Here is an 18,669-nt window from a genome sequence, read left to right on the forward strand (position 1 = left end):
ACTGACAGCAAAGTTGAGAACCAGTTAACACCTTGAAATGAGTGACTATTTAGTTCTTTGACACATAGTTCACTTCTAGCACATTCTTCACAATTTTAACATATCCTCACTTACGTGAAGAATCAATCTACAGAGCCTCCTGTCTACACATGAAGACAACCAAAAGAGTAAAAAGATTGTTTAAAGATGAAGGATGATTCCTCAAGGTCCTTCCTAATTATGTGTTTGTCCACATATACTCTCAACCTGAAATGTTCAGTTAATTTGTTGTAAAGGCAAATTCAAGTAAAATCAGTGAGGTTTATAAACAGGTGCTAGTGATATCCACTAAAATTTGACCCTTGATTTCAGTACCTTCTGCTCCTAATGGCAACCAGAAGCATTTCTAACCATCGGTTTCTCATGTTTTAAAATCCAAATTTTGGTATTTTCAGTATAAAATAGTAGTTATTAAAACAGAAGCTGTTTGTAGAACTAAAACATAAAAAAAAGGGTGCACTCTTCTAGTAGGATTAAACCTATGGGAACTTGACTGATTCCACTGGGAAAAGTGAAATATGATCATTCCAAATGTTATAATGATGCTTAATAAGACTGGGAATTACTTGAACCGATATTCATTTCTACATTACTGCCAAAGAGAGTGACTTTTTTAATGTGGTAAATTAAACAATTTATAATATTTTTGCAATTTTGTATTCAATACACAGATAGTTTCTGATATGAGAGTAATCTATGCCATTCTCTTATAACTTTAAAAGTGAGCTTGTGCCAACCAGAGCTTCACTATTAGCTCCCCTACTGACATAAATTTTGATTTATTATGACAATCTGAAAGATAAATGCATGTTACTACAGAGAGGAACAAGTTTGGAGAGAAACATGTTTCTCACCTTATAAAAGGGAAATGGTGCTGAGACTAACCCATGTGGCTTACTGACACTCTATAAAATTTGGCTATATTTCAAAAGCAAACTGACAACTACATTTCACAGTGTGTTCATATCCAGTGGTATACTTGAGGTATCCTGTGCCAGCTTGCAAGAACCGATTTATAAATTTTCAAGGACTCTAGGAATCAATTGTTAAGCACATTATTTAAAATACATAACCTATATAGATTTATAATTAAATAATGTTGAATAAAAGGGTAATAAAAATCAAGATTCACAATTTCCTAATTATTTTACTCTTCAAGTTAGTCATGTTTATTACATCTGTCTTGTAGAAATACTATAAATTGATGTGCACATATTTTCTCAAATCTACATTCAGAAAGTCATGTTGGCTACCTCATATTGGTCATGGCAGGAGTATTTACACCACAAAATAGGCAAACACTAGATCAGGCCTCCTTTCCAGTAGGAGATCTTAAAAGGTTTACCAACATATCAATGAACAAAACTTATCATAAATATATGTTCATTTAAATAAGATAGTCAATGGACATGAATAGGTAAAATGACATGATCTACTCCCTATTTGCACCCAATCCATGGCTTCCAGAGAAAGTCGACCTGAAATGTTGAGTTTTAGTTTCAAGTATACCTGGATTTAAAGCCTTGTCCTGCTATTTATTAGCCTTGCGATCTCCAGCAAGTTGTCAAATGTCGAAGTTTTGATTCCCTTATCTGTAAAATCTAAACATTACTATGTTTCTCATAGATTTGTTGTAAATATTCAATAAGAAAGTTTGTGTCTGTGTGATGTGATGAGCACTGGGTGTTATACTATATGCTGGCAAATTGAATTTAAATTTTAAAAAAAGAGGAAAAAAAAGACACCATGTGTCTGAACTCCCTTCACCCTTCTTTCCCTCACCTCATGAAAAGTATTAAATATAAGTCAGATCAAAGACCTAACTGAAGCTCTCTAATGAGCTCCTTATTTATTTTTCTACTCTATAATTTTTCATGGCCTGTCCTAAATTAGTCTGATTCTAGGATTTCTCTGTCTTTAATGTTTTCAGATTGTTCATTATCCTTTTTCTATATTCTGGACGGAGATGCTGGAAACAGGAATGCAATCAAGCTTCCAAAATAATAGAGCTGCCCAGATGCAGACCCAGCCACAGGAAAAGTCTGGACATTGGAAAGGAGAAGGATACATTGTTCAAATCCCTTAACTGGACAGGCTTTGTAAACTCTACATGTGAAATATAAAATTGACTGTTACTGTGTGACTATTGCTTTCTTCAACACTGCTATTATTTTCTTTACAATGTCAATACTACTTCCTTATCTATACTTTATTCAAAGGTCATAAATTCAAAAGTCCATAGGGACCTAATAGTCTAGAATAAGAAAATTTTTAAAAATAAAATTTTAGGTAAAGAAAGAATGCATCCCTTAATAGAGCCTTTGACTTGAGAGGTCAAAAAAGTCTTATTTTCCAACTGCTAAAAATACTACAACATAGATTTAAATTATTAAAAGTATATGTACTCAATTGCATTATATTTCTAATAAATGTACTAAGCATATTTAATGTATGTTTTCCCCATTAGTAGTTTCAAAAATTCATAGCTATGTCTAAAAAAAAACACAAGTTCTTAGAAGACCAGATTCATTCCCTTACTACATTTCACTACACATTATGCAGACAAATGATAATAAAATCTACTGATACATGAGTACAAATGAGAGTAATTAAATTTGCAACTTTATGTGACAATAAATACCATTTCCAAAAGTAGGAGGATCCATGGAAAGTGACTAGGAATTTTGCCATTAATAAAACTATCTTAAAAAAAAAACTATCTTAAGCTAATAACAGAATTATATGACTCAATAGAAATGAAACAAATGGTTTCCCAACTATGTAATCTTAGCTTGTATTGTTTATTGTTCCAAGAAGAAAACATATGTATGCCAACAAGAAACATATACTTGTAATTTACTCCAAATGTCACTCAATTAGCTACTCCATTAGAAAAAACTAATCATTACAAACATAAGATTAATAATGAACATTTGAGAATCCTGTTAAGCTTCTAATAACTACTTCCTAATAAAATCTGTAATGTTTGTATCCTTTTATTTTAGCCAAGGGTATGGTTACTGAGTCATGAAATGGACATATCCCAAAGTTACCATTAAGGTACACACTCAGGCCTAAAAGGCAGTAGTAGAGTATAACAGATCTTTTGCCTTACTGAGTAGTATTTATAAAGAAATAAATAGCCTCTTAAGAGAGATTATAGTGATTTGACCTCGTCTCCACTTACAGTGAGATTCACTCACAACTTACCACAAGATGCCATTTCGTCTGTCTGGTCACCACAGTCATCTTCCCTGTCACACAGCCATGCTCTGGGAATGCAGCGCCCGTTTCCACAAGAAAACTGGTCCACTTGGCATGTTCTGGCTAAGATAATCAATTAATGTACAAATAATACATTTAGAGGCCTTTTGAATAACGTTCAGGTAAAATATATCATGCAATAACTCATACACGTAAGATCTATTGCTTTATTAGATAAAATAGTTTAAGTAAATTTTTATTAATTTTTTTATACTGCCGACTTGCTTGTCTTCTCTAAAGTTCACATGCTTTGCCCTTGAATTACAGTGGCTGCGAAATGACAAGATACTCAGTAATCCTCACACACTTCCATAAATGAAGCTATGAATTCATTATTTTAGAATTTTTGCCTGGCACATGCTTATGAATATACAGTTGAATTAAATTTCATCCAACTTTTAATTAACAAAAAAGGATTTTGCACAATCTTTGTCAATAAACCAGGAAAACTTGCTGTAATGTAGGAGAAAGGATTTGGAGATTATTATCAGGATATCTAGTTTCTAGTCATTGGGGCACAATTATTCTTTTCCTTTAACATTTCAATGCATTTATTTCCTAGACGCTAAATGAGCCAATATATGGAACAAAAATGCAGAAAATATTTTCTAAAGCATATACTTAGCCTTATGATGGATGTTTAAAATCTACTTTTCAGCATAGCTATATAAAAATGTGTAATTTTAAAATCAAAGTATGTTAATAAACTTTGCTTTGGCCTCTCTCAAGAGTTTCAAAGAACACATACATGGAATCTTTCTTTCTATGTTAGCCAAAAGCAGTGGTTTCGTTTATTCAGTGAAGGGGTTGGTTGTGTTCTACAAGGAGTTTGATTACCATTTTCTATTACAGTCAGGTCAGCTTTTGAAAGCATGAACTTCTACATAGTCACCCTAACTCTTCCCTTAGACCTTAGTTTTACAAACTTCTTTGTTTTTCATTTTTTAGATTTATTTATTTTTATGTGTTTGATTTTTTTGTCTGTCTGAAACACAAACTTTTTTTTTAAGTATCAGTTTTCTATCACTACTTCTTTTTATTGGATCAGGAAAAAAGAGTGGAAAATTATAGGAAGGCTATATTCATACCTTTTAACATTTGGTTCAGATGAGGATTGGACAGATGAGGAACATTTAGGGTCTGCATTTATGTAGCTAGGATAAGAGAACATTGCTTAGTTTATAGACTTCCTTCTGGTTTGGGGCTTATGAAATAGAAAGATGTATTTCCCTTTCATCAAAATGCCTCATGAATGAATAGCTAGTATAAAATTGAGAGTGTTTCAAAGACGAATGATCCTAATACACTAAAATGGGTTTCCATAAATTAGAGTTTTAGAAGTCACTTAAAAGAATGTCTTAAAAGTTATGTGCTGGTTACTTCCTTTTAAGCAAAGTGTACTTGCTATGTAAAAATGCGTGTCTATTATTAGTGAATACTTAAAAGATTACTTGAGAAAAACAATGAAAACATTGCTAGTTTGATTTGACAGATTTGATGCGCAATTCCATCCTCAGTGTCTATAATTAGAAATTTCAGACAACTATTACACTATGTATCCTGCTTTGCTTATGTGGATAAGAGTTCTGAATCTAAAACATTTTTTTCTTTAAACATTTTATTTATTTATTTATTTATTTATTTATTTATTTATTTATTTATTTATTCATGAGAGATACACATACACAGAGAGGCAGAGACACAGGCTGAGGGAGAAGCAAGCTTCTCTCAGAGAACCCGACGTGAGACTCAATCCCAGACCCCGGGATCATACCCTGAGCTGAAGGCAGATGCTCAACCATTGAGCTACCCAGGCATCCCTGAATCTAATCCATTTTACGTAATACTTGAGTTTTCCTTTTTTTTTTTTTTTTTTTTTTTTTTTTTACAAATAGAGTACAAATAGAGCATTTATTTTACTTTAATAGATTTTAAGTATCCCAACAAATATGTATTCTTCTGAAGTTTTCAATGGTGTAATTTCAAGTAGGATTAAAATTTGTCTTGTTTAGCTAACTGTATGGATTTTCTGTGAAATTATTTTAACATTTAGACTTAATCAACAAAGTCCCTAGCTAATTTTAATAAAACTATGTTTCCTTATGTATATATTTGTATGAGCCTAGAGAAGGATGAAGATGTTGGCATTTAGTTTACTTGTTGGGAAGGAAAGGGCATAGAGGTATGAGCAAGATTCATATTTGTTTTTTCTTACAAGTCTTTGTTTTGTTTTACTGATTATAGTAAATACGTTTACCTTTTGATATTTAAGAGAATATTAATGGGAGAGTTTTCAATTTTTCTTCCCTTCCTTCCTCCAGCTCTCCTCACTCTTTTCCTCCTTCCTTCCCTTCTTCCTTCTTTATTTCCTTTCTTCCTCTCTCCCTTCCTCTTTTCTTCTCTTCACTTTTCACTCTTTCCTACATCTCTCCTGTCTTCCTTCAATCCCTATTTCAGTGTTTTGTTTTCTTGCTTTAAAGAAGAATATATCATCATATATTTTCATTCCCACTAAATTATAATTGGCCCATAATAAGAATCTATTAAATATCTCAATACGATATTCTTTAATTTGATTTTTTTCAATGTCACAATATTCCCTCCTTGTCATTGAGACTTAGTTCTAGAAAAGTTTTCTCAGATTGTTTTCCTTCATGAGGAACACTACAGTGATTACAGAAGACAATGAAAAAGAACTCCTAAAAACTTATTTCACATTGTGTAGTGTGGGAATTTGTGTGTCAACTCACCAACTCAGAAGCTTGAAGAACTGTTAGGACCTATTACTCCAAAGAGTGCTCACTGGCTTATCATTGAGAGATCGTATGACATGAAAATATATGAATTCATTGTCTATTCTAACCATGAAAAAACTGTTTAATCTGCTGAAGAAATTTAAATAATTTCAGATGGGAAAAATGCTTCATTCCATTAATCTACAAGTACCGTCTGTCTATATGATATAATCTAATTGACTAAAATCATCTTTCTAATCACTGGATTTATAGCAGGAAGACACAACCTTTACTTTTTCAGTTCTTGTCTCTATCAGCTCTAAATTACTTTGGAGGTGAGATTAGCAGAGCAGCCCCAGAGGACTCTAATGTTGTAGCAAATGCTTCTCTAATGAAGAGGAAATTTATACTTCCTCAGTGGAATTGTTTATCTAGCAGTGAATCAGAAATCCACTGTCACAATGTGAATTTTTTCTACTCATCACTAATTATGCTTCTCTTGCCGTGGCAGTGAGAAATCCCACAATGCACGGGAACAATAAGGAGGCAGAGGTGAAGAGATCTTTACACATTATTTCTAAACTTCACTTTTGCTGTATTTTAATCAAAGCATTCTATTTAAACAAAGCCTATGTCATATCAGCACCTGTTTTTCAATTTATCTTATAAAGAAGTCTGATTTTTAATATATCAGGTGTTCTTAATTCAAATATATCTGTCTACTTTGAATTTAGTCAACATTTGTGGAAGATGTGAGAAGAATAAATATTATGTAATCTAATTAGAGCTCAGTATTATGGGAAAAATCTGGTCTGAAACTGGCCACGCTTGAATCCAAGGATCATCATTGGTGACTACGAGGAAAAAGAATTTCAAATTTAACTATTTCTCATCTTAGGCCTCTGGGTCTCTCTCATAAGTAGAGAGACATTTTCTTTTTGTGTGGGAGAACAAGTACCAAGCCCCTGACCATCAGCTTTCTTTTGCCTGCTGTACATATACTGTTTCCTCTTTCGGGCATATCCTCCAACCACCTATCATCCTCTGTGGACTTCACCTCACCCTCAGTAACTCTGCCAATCAATCATTCTTTTTTTTCCCCCTAGTAAAATATTTCTATCACTTAGAAAAGTAGAGAGAATAATAAGATTAACACCTGTCTACTATCAGATAGCTCTATCAAATCTTGTTTTTTTATGTATTTACTATAGACTATATTTTGTTTTATTTTAGAAAAATGTATTATAAGTACACTTAAAATCTCCTATGTAATTTTTTCAGTCCTCTTTCTCTCTTTTTACATGTAACTACTATCCTTAATTTCTTTCTTTTTTTTTTCATTTCCAGACATATTTTTAGTCCTATTCCTACACATTTACAAATCAATAAGTATATATATATAATTGTTTTGTATTTTTATATTTCATGTAAATGGCACTAAGTAATTTATAATTGCAACTTTTGATAAAAATTGCTATTGATATTAATTTCCTTAAAATTTTGTTTTAAAATTCACTTGAGAAAGAGAAGAGAGAGAGAGAGAGCATGAGCAGTGGGGAGAGGCAGAGGGAAAGGAACAAGCTGACTCCTCGTTGAGCCAGGAGCCTGATGTGGGGCTCAATCTGAGGACCCAGAGATCATAATATGAGCCAAAGTCAGATGCTTAACCATCTGAGCCACCCAGACACCCCTTGAAATTAATTTCTGTTAATATTTGAGTTCTAATTTATTCATCTTAAGTATGTATAACATTCTATTATGTGAATATAATACTATATTTGTATCTATATATGGTTTTATACTTATAGTTTTACATATAATGGACAGATATACACACACATATTTTTTTCCTATTAATGGGCATTTGAGTTGTTTATAATTTCTCACTATTACCAGGATTAGGACAATGAATTTCTTACTTGCATCTCTTTGCTCATAGGTATTAGAGTATAAATCTAGAAATGAAATTATAGACTTGAAGGTATGCACACTTCCACATTTATTGGATTTAGCCAAATGCTTTCCAATGTAGAAAACCAATTTATACACCCACCAAGAGTATATGTTGGCTCTTTTTATTCCACAATCTTGCCAATGATTATATGTTAGCTCTTTTTATTCCACAATCTTGCCAATGATTACTTTTATCAGATTATTTTTTTTTCTAATTGAATGACTTGAATTGTTATTCAGGTTTCTCTTTCTTTCTCTCTTTCTTTCTCTCTTTCTTTCTTTCTTTCTTTCTTTCTTTCTTTCTTTCTTTCTCTTTCTTTCTTTCTTTCTTTCTTTCTTTCTTTCTTTCTCTTTCTTTTTCTTTCTTTCTTCTTTTTTTCTTCTTTTTTTCTTTCTCCTCTGTCTCTGTCTCTCTGTCTCTGTATCTCTCTTAGACTTAGCTTGGATATCACCTCCCTCAAGAAGCCTTCCCAGATACACATAGACTAAATTAGTTGTTCTTGTGCTTCCATTTGTAGTTTAAGTTAGCACTGTGAATACTGCATTAGAATGACCTGTTTACATATTTTTCTCTCCATCTTCATTCAGCTTCCTAAGGAAAGATATAGTGTATTTTTCCTCTTATATCCAATGTTGTGATAAGTATTGAATTAGTAGATTCATGAAGGAGAAACCCCAAAGGAACAAGAAAGGAAATTGGTATCTTGTAGGAAAGGATTTCCTTTTAGATATAAAGTAGTCACGATGCTAAAAACTATAGGACAGTGGATTCAGTTACAAAATAATCCCCACTTTGGGAAAACCTTTATCTCCGATACATATCCATGTATATACCTATATATAGAAATGATCCAGAAGAGAAATTATCTAATGATTTGCATATTTTTTTCAGTACGATGAACTATGTGACCTATTTATTTATTTTGGTCAAACAAAGTGGAAATATATTGTAACACAACAACACATTTAATTTTCAAAGTTAACAGGCATATTTGTGGTTTTCTTTTGTTCTTTTTTATTCTTAATTTGTGTTCTTCTTAATTTCTTAAGGCATACCATGGCCATAACATCTATTATAAATACACTTACAAAAAGATCTAGTACTGATTGGCAGACTTCAGCTGGTATCACTGAAAGCAGAACTTGAGGTGCAAGCAGGTTGTGTCCTGTTTCCTAGTGGACTACATGCCTGGGATGTCTGAGAAATCTTACTAATTAGGATTGATTAGGATTTATTGCTTAATTTGCTCTCATGCATAGCATTTCCACTTTCACTACTATAAGTAGATAGTCAATCCCAAATGTTCTTTTAAAAATCATGTAGAAACAAGCAGATTTTTAAAGTCAAAACAGAAATGAAAAAGACATGGTACTGAGTCTGCAATGCCTTTAATTTAAAGGTGAAAATGGATCTATATGTTTAGGAAGTAATGGAATAAAGTTTCAGAATTAAACATTCACCTTTAAAAAATAATAATTGTATAAGCTTAGAAAGAAGCTTCATTGTAAATTATAGTCATAATTTTAAGAACAATCTTAGGAAAGTTAAATTGACCATACCTAAAATTTTAGCTAATACTCAGGATAATATAGTTTGATAACAAGAGCAATGAACTTAGAGAATAATTCATACGTTGAGTTTCCTTTAAACTCTTACCAATGATATAAGTTAAGGCAAGTCCTTTATTCTATGCTTCAGCTATGAAATGAATAGACTTGAGAGGAGAGACTAGGACCAGAGAGTCTCTTAAGGTTCCTTTTTAATTGGACAGCCCTTTGTAAAACAACCTTATATGACATACAAAACATCTTGAACATAATCAGTTACTCTAAAATATTGGGCGATATTTAGTCAAAGGACAAGAGAATAATTAGCCCATGGATCCTCAGCGAATATGTCCCTACTGGGGAAAAAAAAACTGAATATGAGATGCAGGTCAGGATTATGGAATGGCAACTCTCTCATTGCTGCTACATGATAAAAAGCTGTTAGGAAATATTTTCTAGTCAATTCACAGTCCTGGAGAGCAGAAAGAAATATATAGGGAAATCACAGTGCACTGAGGTACAAGCCTTTCCAAGAAAAACAGTGGCATGACCAAGAGTGCAAACCAGGCTTCTGCACCTCTGGGTCTTTTCTCTATATGCTGCCTCTACAGTTTTCACTAATAGGTTATAATAATTTTTATTCAGTGGGGCTTATTTTGGCAAATAAAGTAGAGGGGTTGATACATTTTGACATTGTTATATGTAATGATTACCAAAAAAACACACAATTTTCACCCATGATATCAATAAGAGTCATCAAATACATTACTTTTTCTTCATCATTCAAGGAATAGCTTTAGGCTGCTGCTAGTCAATATCTTTTTTCAACACTCATCTGACTAATCATGACCTTTACGGCAAGCTGTTGTAACCTGTACCACAAGCTGTATATCCCCATTCAAAGAGAATCTGACTAGGGATTCGTAAATGTATTACAATGGGATAAATTATATGGAAATGTAAATATGCTTCATTATCTTGGGACTTCATGAAAAAAGAAAAACCTACCCCATATAAATAATGTTCCAGGAACAGAAAACTATTCACAGAGGTATTCTACAGCAGACCAAATAAAATACACAGGTTATTTTTTGCAAGGTAAAAAGCAAAACAAAACGAAACGCACACACACACACAAACAAAAACAGTTCTTGTGAGATGGCCTCCATCACAGCATGCTAACAGACCTCAATCTCCTCTGCTAATTAAGATTTAGCAGGGACAAGTCTTGTCCAAGGAGTGTATTGATAGTCAACACCCATATGGATAGATAAACTGCCAAATTACTTTGGAAAGAAGAGTCATGTCCAAGGATTAAGTAAAAGATAATTTGTATTCTAGCTATTGTGGCTTCGAAGTCTGAACTCATTTACTACTGCAATAATCAGATCATCAGCCCTAGGAAAGTTCAGCTTAGTTCAAAACACTGACCTGCATTTTTATGGAGACTAACTTTAGAAGGGATTTATGTATATATTCAAGCAAACCTTTACCTGCACAAGTTTGATTGGATTCATCTTCGTTACTTCCACAATCATTAGCTCCATCACAGAGCCATCTCTTGGGGATACAGCGGTTATTCTTGCATTTAAATTGATCATCAGGACAGCTATGATTGACTGGGGAAGGGTAGGAGGATGGAGGGGGAGGAGAAGCAATTTTAATTACTTAAAATTGAAAACAATTACGGTTACTTTAAGTTATAGAAAACTTACTGTAATTAATATAGTACAATAAATGCCACAGCCTCTTTCATTCATTATTTTATATTTTATAGAAAATATTAATATTTGAGGCTCTGTCAAAATGTAATATTTTTATAGAAGACACCAAGTAATAAAATATCTCACATAAAATGAAATATAGACACTTGTTCATGTCTTCACTAAACCCAACTATATCACTATGTTCGCTTTCCTATCCTATATCACAAGGAACACAATTTCAGAATTTTTGCTAAAAACATTGAAAATAATCTCAAATTTTAACATGATACATAACAAGTATGTATCAAATAACTCCATCACATATCAGAAATACATTTTCATAAGCCACACACTTTTTCAGTACTTTTTGAAATATTAGATAAGCCTAATTTTGTTATGCTTTGCCAGTGTTTCTTGGGACTGGAAGGAAAAAAAATGCAACACTTGAGACTTGGAGTTGATGCTAAATATGAGATCCTGCATAATTTTAATAACAAAAATGGCCATCCTGAGTTTTCATTCCTAGTCCAAACAAATAAACATGCAACCACAAAATATACTGAGGACAAGACTGATCCTCATATGGGAAGCTGTGCACAGCTAAGGATTAAACCTCCAATATCTAAGCACAGCAGGAGGACATCTTAAAGTTAACCTTCTGTGATTATTTTTCCTGCATCCTGGAGGCTAAATTCCTAACTGAATTGGCATGTTCCTCAGTATTTGTTTCACCACTTCACGTTCTTTTTGAAGTAATTTTCCTTGTGCCCAGTAGTTGCACTTCTGTATGATAAAAATAAATTTTGGTGTTAGAGTTACTTAGAATTGGAAAAATAGCCATTTTATCATGCTGTTGCATAGCAAATGTATGCGTTTCCAGCCGGTTTCTATAAAACACTATTTTTAAAGTTGCTTAGGAGACAAAGTGGTTTTATCACTTTTTCAGAAAGTTTTTATTCGTGTATAGTAAAAAGAAAAAACAGTAGGGGGGTAGCCTATGTTTCCTGGAATTTCAGCATGATTAACATTTTCTACTGGCTTCAGGGAGTTTAGCAAAAATAGTTGCTCATGAGAATAAAAGTCATCCAATATATTAGAGGGTCAAAATTTTAAAGTAACAAGATTATGCAAAAATACTTTAGTAAAGCTTGATTAGGGACCTTTGCAATTTTCATCAATGATGTAAATCAGAGTTCAAAAGGAGGCATAAATACAATCCATAGGCCTGTGATTTGGAATTGAGTAGCTAAAGAATAGAAAGTAGAAAGATAACAGAATTCAAGGACAAAGCTTATGAGTATTTAATATATAAATAATCCTCTGAAATGAATGACACAGTGCTAGAATATTAACCATGGAACCTCAGGATTATAATGCTGCTCAGAAATCACTGCAAGCTTAGAAAAGTTCCCATATTGCTGGAAGGTGGCCAGAAATGTTGTTTTCATTGCTCCTTTTGTTTAATCCTGTATTCTCCATGTCCTGGGTGCTATGTTAGACTCTGAGACTATAAAGACACTAAAACATAATGTGTCTCCTCATAAAGTTGTCCATCTCTTAGATGCACCAGATAAGTAGGCATATAATTGCAATATTGTTTGGCACTATCATGATAAAGGAATGAATATACATGAGATGCTTAGCTCCAACTGGGCTATACAGAGAAGGAGATTTTTCAATGTTCACAAAAGACTTCCCTATAAAGGTCATGGTAAACCATGGTGATTTCCATAGGCTGCAGTGTTACAGAGGAGAGGAACAGAAGGGCATTTTTTAGAGATCTACATGTAGTCCAACTTGATAAGAACAAAGAAGGTAAGTGTATGCCTGATAGGCATGTAAGGCTAAAAAGGCAAACATGAGTCATAACATGTTTATATGTGAATCAATGGATTTTAGAATTTATCTTGTTGGTTATGGATTTACTGGAATAATGAGATTAGATTTCATCTTATAAATACCACTCTGGAAGCTGTATTGAAAGTTGGCCTTAGTTAAAGGACCAAAAGTGGCAGGAATAATAGCAGGGCACTTGCTGAGTTAATCTAGGATAGAGGACTAATTTAGCCAGTGAAGTTGGAGAGGAGGTAAAGATGGAAAATTAATTATATAGAATTGAATATGGATTATAAGTGAAACAGAAGACTGCAGGGGAAGTCCATGTATAGGCTTTGGTAATGGTATGGAAAGTGATAAAAATAATCAAGAAAAACATCCTGACCAAGAATTTTAACAGTACAATGAACAGTACAAATGCAATGCCCCACATACTCAAAGAAGAAATAAGTTTCTTTGTGAATTTGTGAAAAACAATCATACAGGGAGTAGCATGGACCGAAAGGACTAGTACATGACTATTGTGATAAAATACTTGTGCTCTGAACAGGTGCTCTGTGACTAAGGAAGCTGATAACACTGGGTGCATTCACTAAAACCATGAATAAGTATTGTGAGTCAGAGACAATTAATTTAACCAATAAATAAAATATCATTTATGTAAAAAAAAGTTGAGAAAAAAAACCTTTATCCTTAGATAAAATCGGTCCTCCCACTCTGAAATTTTTGTCTAATTGTATCAAGTTAGTATCTAAGATATTACTTAGGGATTTATACTTTATAGTAGAGCTATCAGTAGGATTGAAAACATGGAGCACATAATGTTGAAATCAGAGTCCATATTTGAAAATTAAGGGAAGGTAGTATTATATTCATTTACTAATTACAACTTATGCATTTATATACACCTGGAAATACATTTTAAAACCTCATGGGGCGCCTGGGTGGCTCAGCAGTTGAGCATCTTCCTTCAGCTAGGACGTGATCCCAGGGCCCAGAATCGAGTCCCACATCCGACCGCCTGTGAGGAACCTGTTTCTCTCTCTGCCTGTATCTGCCTCTCTCTCTTGTCTCTGATGAATAAATAAATACAAATCTTAAAAAAAGAAACTCATATTCTTGGAGTTTTGCCCCAAAAATAAAGAGAGTTGCATTGCACAGATGTTCAGACTAATTCTGTCCATTCCTTTTTTTTAAAGATTTTATTCATTTATTTGAGAGAGAGAGAGAACAAGTGGTGGGGGGACAGGGAGCAGAAGGAAAGGGAGAAGCAGACACTCCACTGAGCAAGGAGCCCAACATGGGGTTCAATCCCAGGACTCCAGGATCAAGACTTTAGTTAAGGCAGACATGTAACCAACTGAGCCACCAAGGTACCCCTATTCTGTCCATTCTTAACAAAAGATCTTTAAACGTTTATTTTTATAATCTTGGATTAAAAAAAAGAAAGAAAGACAAGAAAATGGAGGACTGCCAATTAACTCAATTAGTTCAGCCATTCTAACCTGGAAAGTGTTATCAATTAAAAGAAAAACACTTTTCTTTTTAAAATACTTTATGTAGGTCAAATTAAAAGACTAAGAATACATATATACATCACGTACCTCTCTCCATATAAAAATATTTTATGTATCTCAAAACAATTCCAGTATGACTCTAATCAAATATATTCTCAAAACAGTATTTAGTGTATTTCTCAAGATGTCTTCCTTCCACATATGTGAGACCATGCCTTATCCCAACCAGGAACATGACACCCTTCCTATTGTGGGAAATGATAACCAGCTAAATAGAAGGCCAAGGGGAGAAAATCCGATCTTGAATTTCTATCTCAGTGCCCCATATGTGTCTACCGTGTCCTGAGCTAGTGAAGTTAGGTAACAACATGTTCTAAACCCACGTCTGTTTCTTTGAATTTTCTTCCAGGCTCTGTTGCCAAGGAGCAATAGAGTGGATCATGACCTTCTGTACAAGTAATTCTGACTTGAGGGAGTTTAAATTGATTTTCCACATCTTTAAATTCAGAGATCCCAAAGGGTCTCCTATAGCAACCTTCTGACAATGGTGTGGTGGCACTGATAGCACCAAACAGGGAAGGAGTGGACTTCTGGAGCACCCAAAATGATAATATTAAAGTTGTAAAAGAACAAGAAAATCAGGGCCTTAAAACTATGCAAGGAGACAACCTAAAGTCTATTCTCTATAAAAAGGATGACTAAGGAGGGAAAAATGGAGTTTAATTTTTCTTAGATGTTTTTAAATTTCACAAACTGCTCTGATAGTTCACATGCTAAAAGACTCAGGGAAATGTAATATTACTTGGAGGGAACATACAGCAATTTACTGAATCTTCATCACTTCCATCTAGACAGTCATCATCACCATCACATTTCCAGCGAGCTTGGATACAGTGTCTGTTTTTACAGCGGAATTCTCCAGCTTTGCATATGTGAGGCAATACTTCTCCAGGATTAACTAAGGTTAAAAATAAAACAAACAACAACAACAAAGCAAAACAAGACAAGACATATGAACAATACTAGCTATATTCAGTTCATTACAATGTAAGCTTTGTTTTAATAACAAAAATTCTGATTCATTTCATGTTATCGAAAACATGAAAACTTCTTAACATTGCAATGACAACCATCTTTGGAGATGAGAAAAATTCAAGGTTTTATGACATAATTATTCTACTAAGAATTTTAAAGATTTATTCTAAACAACCATCACAAAATAATAATACCAACAATAACAACATACTATCACCTCATATTCCCGCTAAGTGTGCAGTTTTACTTTTTAAAGGGCTTTCATTGATAATCTCAATTATTATCATGACCTATTATAGGGCCACAGCAAAATTTTTTTTTCACCTCCATTTTACAGATAAGTACATCCCAAATTAATCAATATGAAAAAAATAAGACAGTAGCACAGGCACAATGGCTATATTATGGTCTGAAAGTGGGAGAAAAATTCAGGTCTGGTTGGATATTCCTGGAGGTATTAAATTATGAAAAATGATCTCATTATACATCCGATTCTATATAGTGTTTTCTCTATATACCCCATGTTCTCTCATCAAATGTTAGGAATTCAGCTGATTGGGATTTATTCACAAATTGAAAGGGTGATGATGATGATGATGATGATGATGATTTTTTTTTTCTCTTTGAGTGGATTTAATAGGAGTCTACAAAGAGGAATATGTGGCAATGGTTAAAATAAATGATTTGTCTTTCATGAAGTGAAAAATATGTTGAATTTTCAAAAGCTAGTTTATTGCTAAGAGAAACAAAAGTTAATCTTTCTATAGCAATCCTGATGGCTTTAACCTTTATTTTGGATAAGTCATTTGGACTGAGGAACTGTCACAGAATCTATATACATGCCAATAATAAGGGATGTCAAGAAAACATATTAAGCATTTCCAGAATGCTTTGTGTTAGCGCTCCTTTAATCCTTGCATTTTCCCTGCTCCAAAGAATGGAAGAGGGAATGTGATTCTTGAACCATCACTGGGGAGAACTGCTTCAAAAAGTTATGCAGTGAGGCACAAGGCTCTAGGGTTCCTGTGTTTGGAAAAGGAAAACCACCCATTAAATCCAGACTCCTTAAATCCAGGGTAAAAACTAATCAGTGTGGTAAATGAAATATTCAATTTGAATAAAGGTAAGCCTGTCTTTTCTATCCCCTCTCAGACAAGTAGACACTTTCTGTAGAAACTGGCAGTAATTCTGTCTCCCTTTTTAATTCTAATCCTTTTCAGTAACAAAATGCTGAAGCAGCAATTTCTTTAATGATACCATTTCTGTAAAGTCGCTTGAACGTAAAATAATAATAATAATAATAATAATAATAATAATAATTGTAAATTGTTATCTGTATAGAACAAGTCCCAAATAGGAATTGATAACAATATAAAAACAAAAAGGGAGATCACTGGGTTTCCTAGTCAACCCAAGGATGTTTTTTATAGCAGTAACTGGGAGTGAGGATAGTAACCAAAGCAAAGTGGAAATACATTGGGATATATCTGGGCCTTTGTAGGATAGAGCTTTTCTCTCAAAATCTCTAGAATTGATCACTGATGACACACAAACTATCCTTATTTTGAGTCTCAAGTTTGCTCAATTGGACCCTAATATTTTCAAGGGTGGGATAATTTCTTCTTTGAATCCACATAAACTCAGCTTAAAACTGGGCATTTTTAATGAAGAGGATTTTGATTAATTTCTATTCCTTAATGATTAGGGCTAATGGTCAACAATCTCTCATTTCAAAAAAAAAAAAAATGAGGATCCCTGGGTGGCTCAGCAGTTTAGTGCCTGCCTTTGGCCCAGGGTGTGATCCTGGGGTCCTGGGATTGAGTTCCACATCAGGGTCCCTGCATGGAGCCTGCTTCTCCCTCTGCCTGTGTCTCTGCTTCTCTCTCTCTCTGTCTCTGTCTCTGTCTCTGTCTCTCATGAATAAATAAATAAAATCTTAAAAAAAAATTCCAGTCAGACAAGAAATCTGATTTGAAATGTAATCAGCTTCCTCCGAACTTAAGTTCAGCTTTCAGATTTTCTTTAGTCTCTCTATAGTTGATGCCAAAGAAATGCTATGTCTTTCTTTGATGTAGCATTGACATCTATGAAACAACTATGTTAGCTGTTTCACAGTTTGAGGATTGGAAAACCCAAGAAACCTTTTTTTTTTCTGATAACCTTCCCACCAATTTAAAAAGCTTAGCTTTCACATGGTCTTTTGATCAAATAAACTCAACTGACAGTTTTAGGAAATGATCAAGGATATACATATACAAGAGTGAAATTATAGCTGCTTCTGAACAATTACATCTATATTAAAGAAAAGCAAGTGTTTAGGAAAAGACAAACCATCCTCCCCCGCTTAAACTAATATTTTAAATAAATATTCTTTAACATAAACAATTTGGAGATAATATCTTTAAGTCTGCTTAGAGTTTAAATGTTCTTCAAGTGATATTTAGACCATTATGGAAAGAATACAAATAGGCAAAATTCCCAAACTTGTTTTAAACACGGTTTCAAATATGTGTGGATTGTTGGTTATTTTTAAGTGATATTTACTAGTACAAAGGTGGTGATTTTCAAAAATATATGATGACAATGCCCAAAGTTTCATTTTCATTTTTCATAACAGTTACAAACAATTGTTTGAAAATCAATAGAGTCAACTTCCTGAGATAATTTCATCTTTTTATATTTACTGTTGATATTGATCTATATCTATGTCATTAGTATATACCATTATCATTTGTAACAGTAGTTAGATACTGCTTATATCCATAAGAACAGATATAATCAAACATTCACAAATATCTTTGACATTTTAAAGTGTCTGCAAGTCTTCTAGGCCCTATAATTTGTTGAGTACGTGGCATTTCTCCATGGTATTTCCATGTGTCTTCTGTCAGCTTTTATCCTGGACAATTTTCAAGAATATTTATATAGCTAACAGCCTTGGAAGACAAATAATGACATTTTCTAGAGCAGAGAGCAGGTTTTTTTCTTGGCCAAATGAGTAAAGATAACATCTCCCTGCAGGGCAAATGTTGGGCA

At 33.3% G+C, this 18,669-nt stretch overlaps 1 protein-coding gene across 1 annotated transcript in view; it reads right to left on the reverse strand.

Annotated features, from left to right (window-relative positions):
- LRP1B (LDL receptor related protein 1B) overlaps positions 1–18,669 on the reverse strand; it is a 1,812,620-nt gene that overhangs the window by 671,130 nt on the left and 1,122,821 nt on the right. The window contains exons 16-18 of the mRNA XM_072757648.1: positions 15,416–15,556; positions 11,033–11,158; positions 3,250–3,366 (exon numbers count right to left, since the gene is read on the reverse strand). Of these exons, the coding sequence (XP_072613749.1) occupies positions 3,250–3,366; positions 11,033–11,158; positions 15,416–15,556 (384 nt within the window). The remainder of the gene's footprint in view (positions 1–3,249; positions 3,367–11,032; positions 11,159–15,415; positions 15,557–18,669) is intronic.

This window comes from Vulpes vulpes, chromosome 5 (assembly GCF_048418805.1).
Source record: "Vulpes vulpes isolate BD-2025 chromosome 5, VulVul3, whole genome shotgun sequence".
Classification (NCBI taxonomy): domain Eukaryota; kingdom Metazoa; phylum Chordata; class Mammalia; order Carnivora; family Canidae; genus Vulpes; species Vulpes vulpes.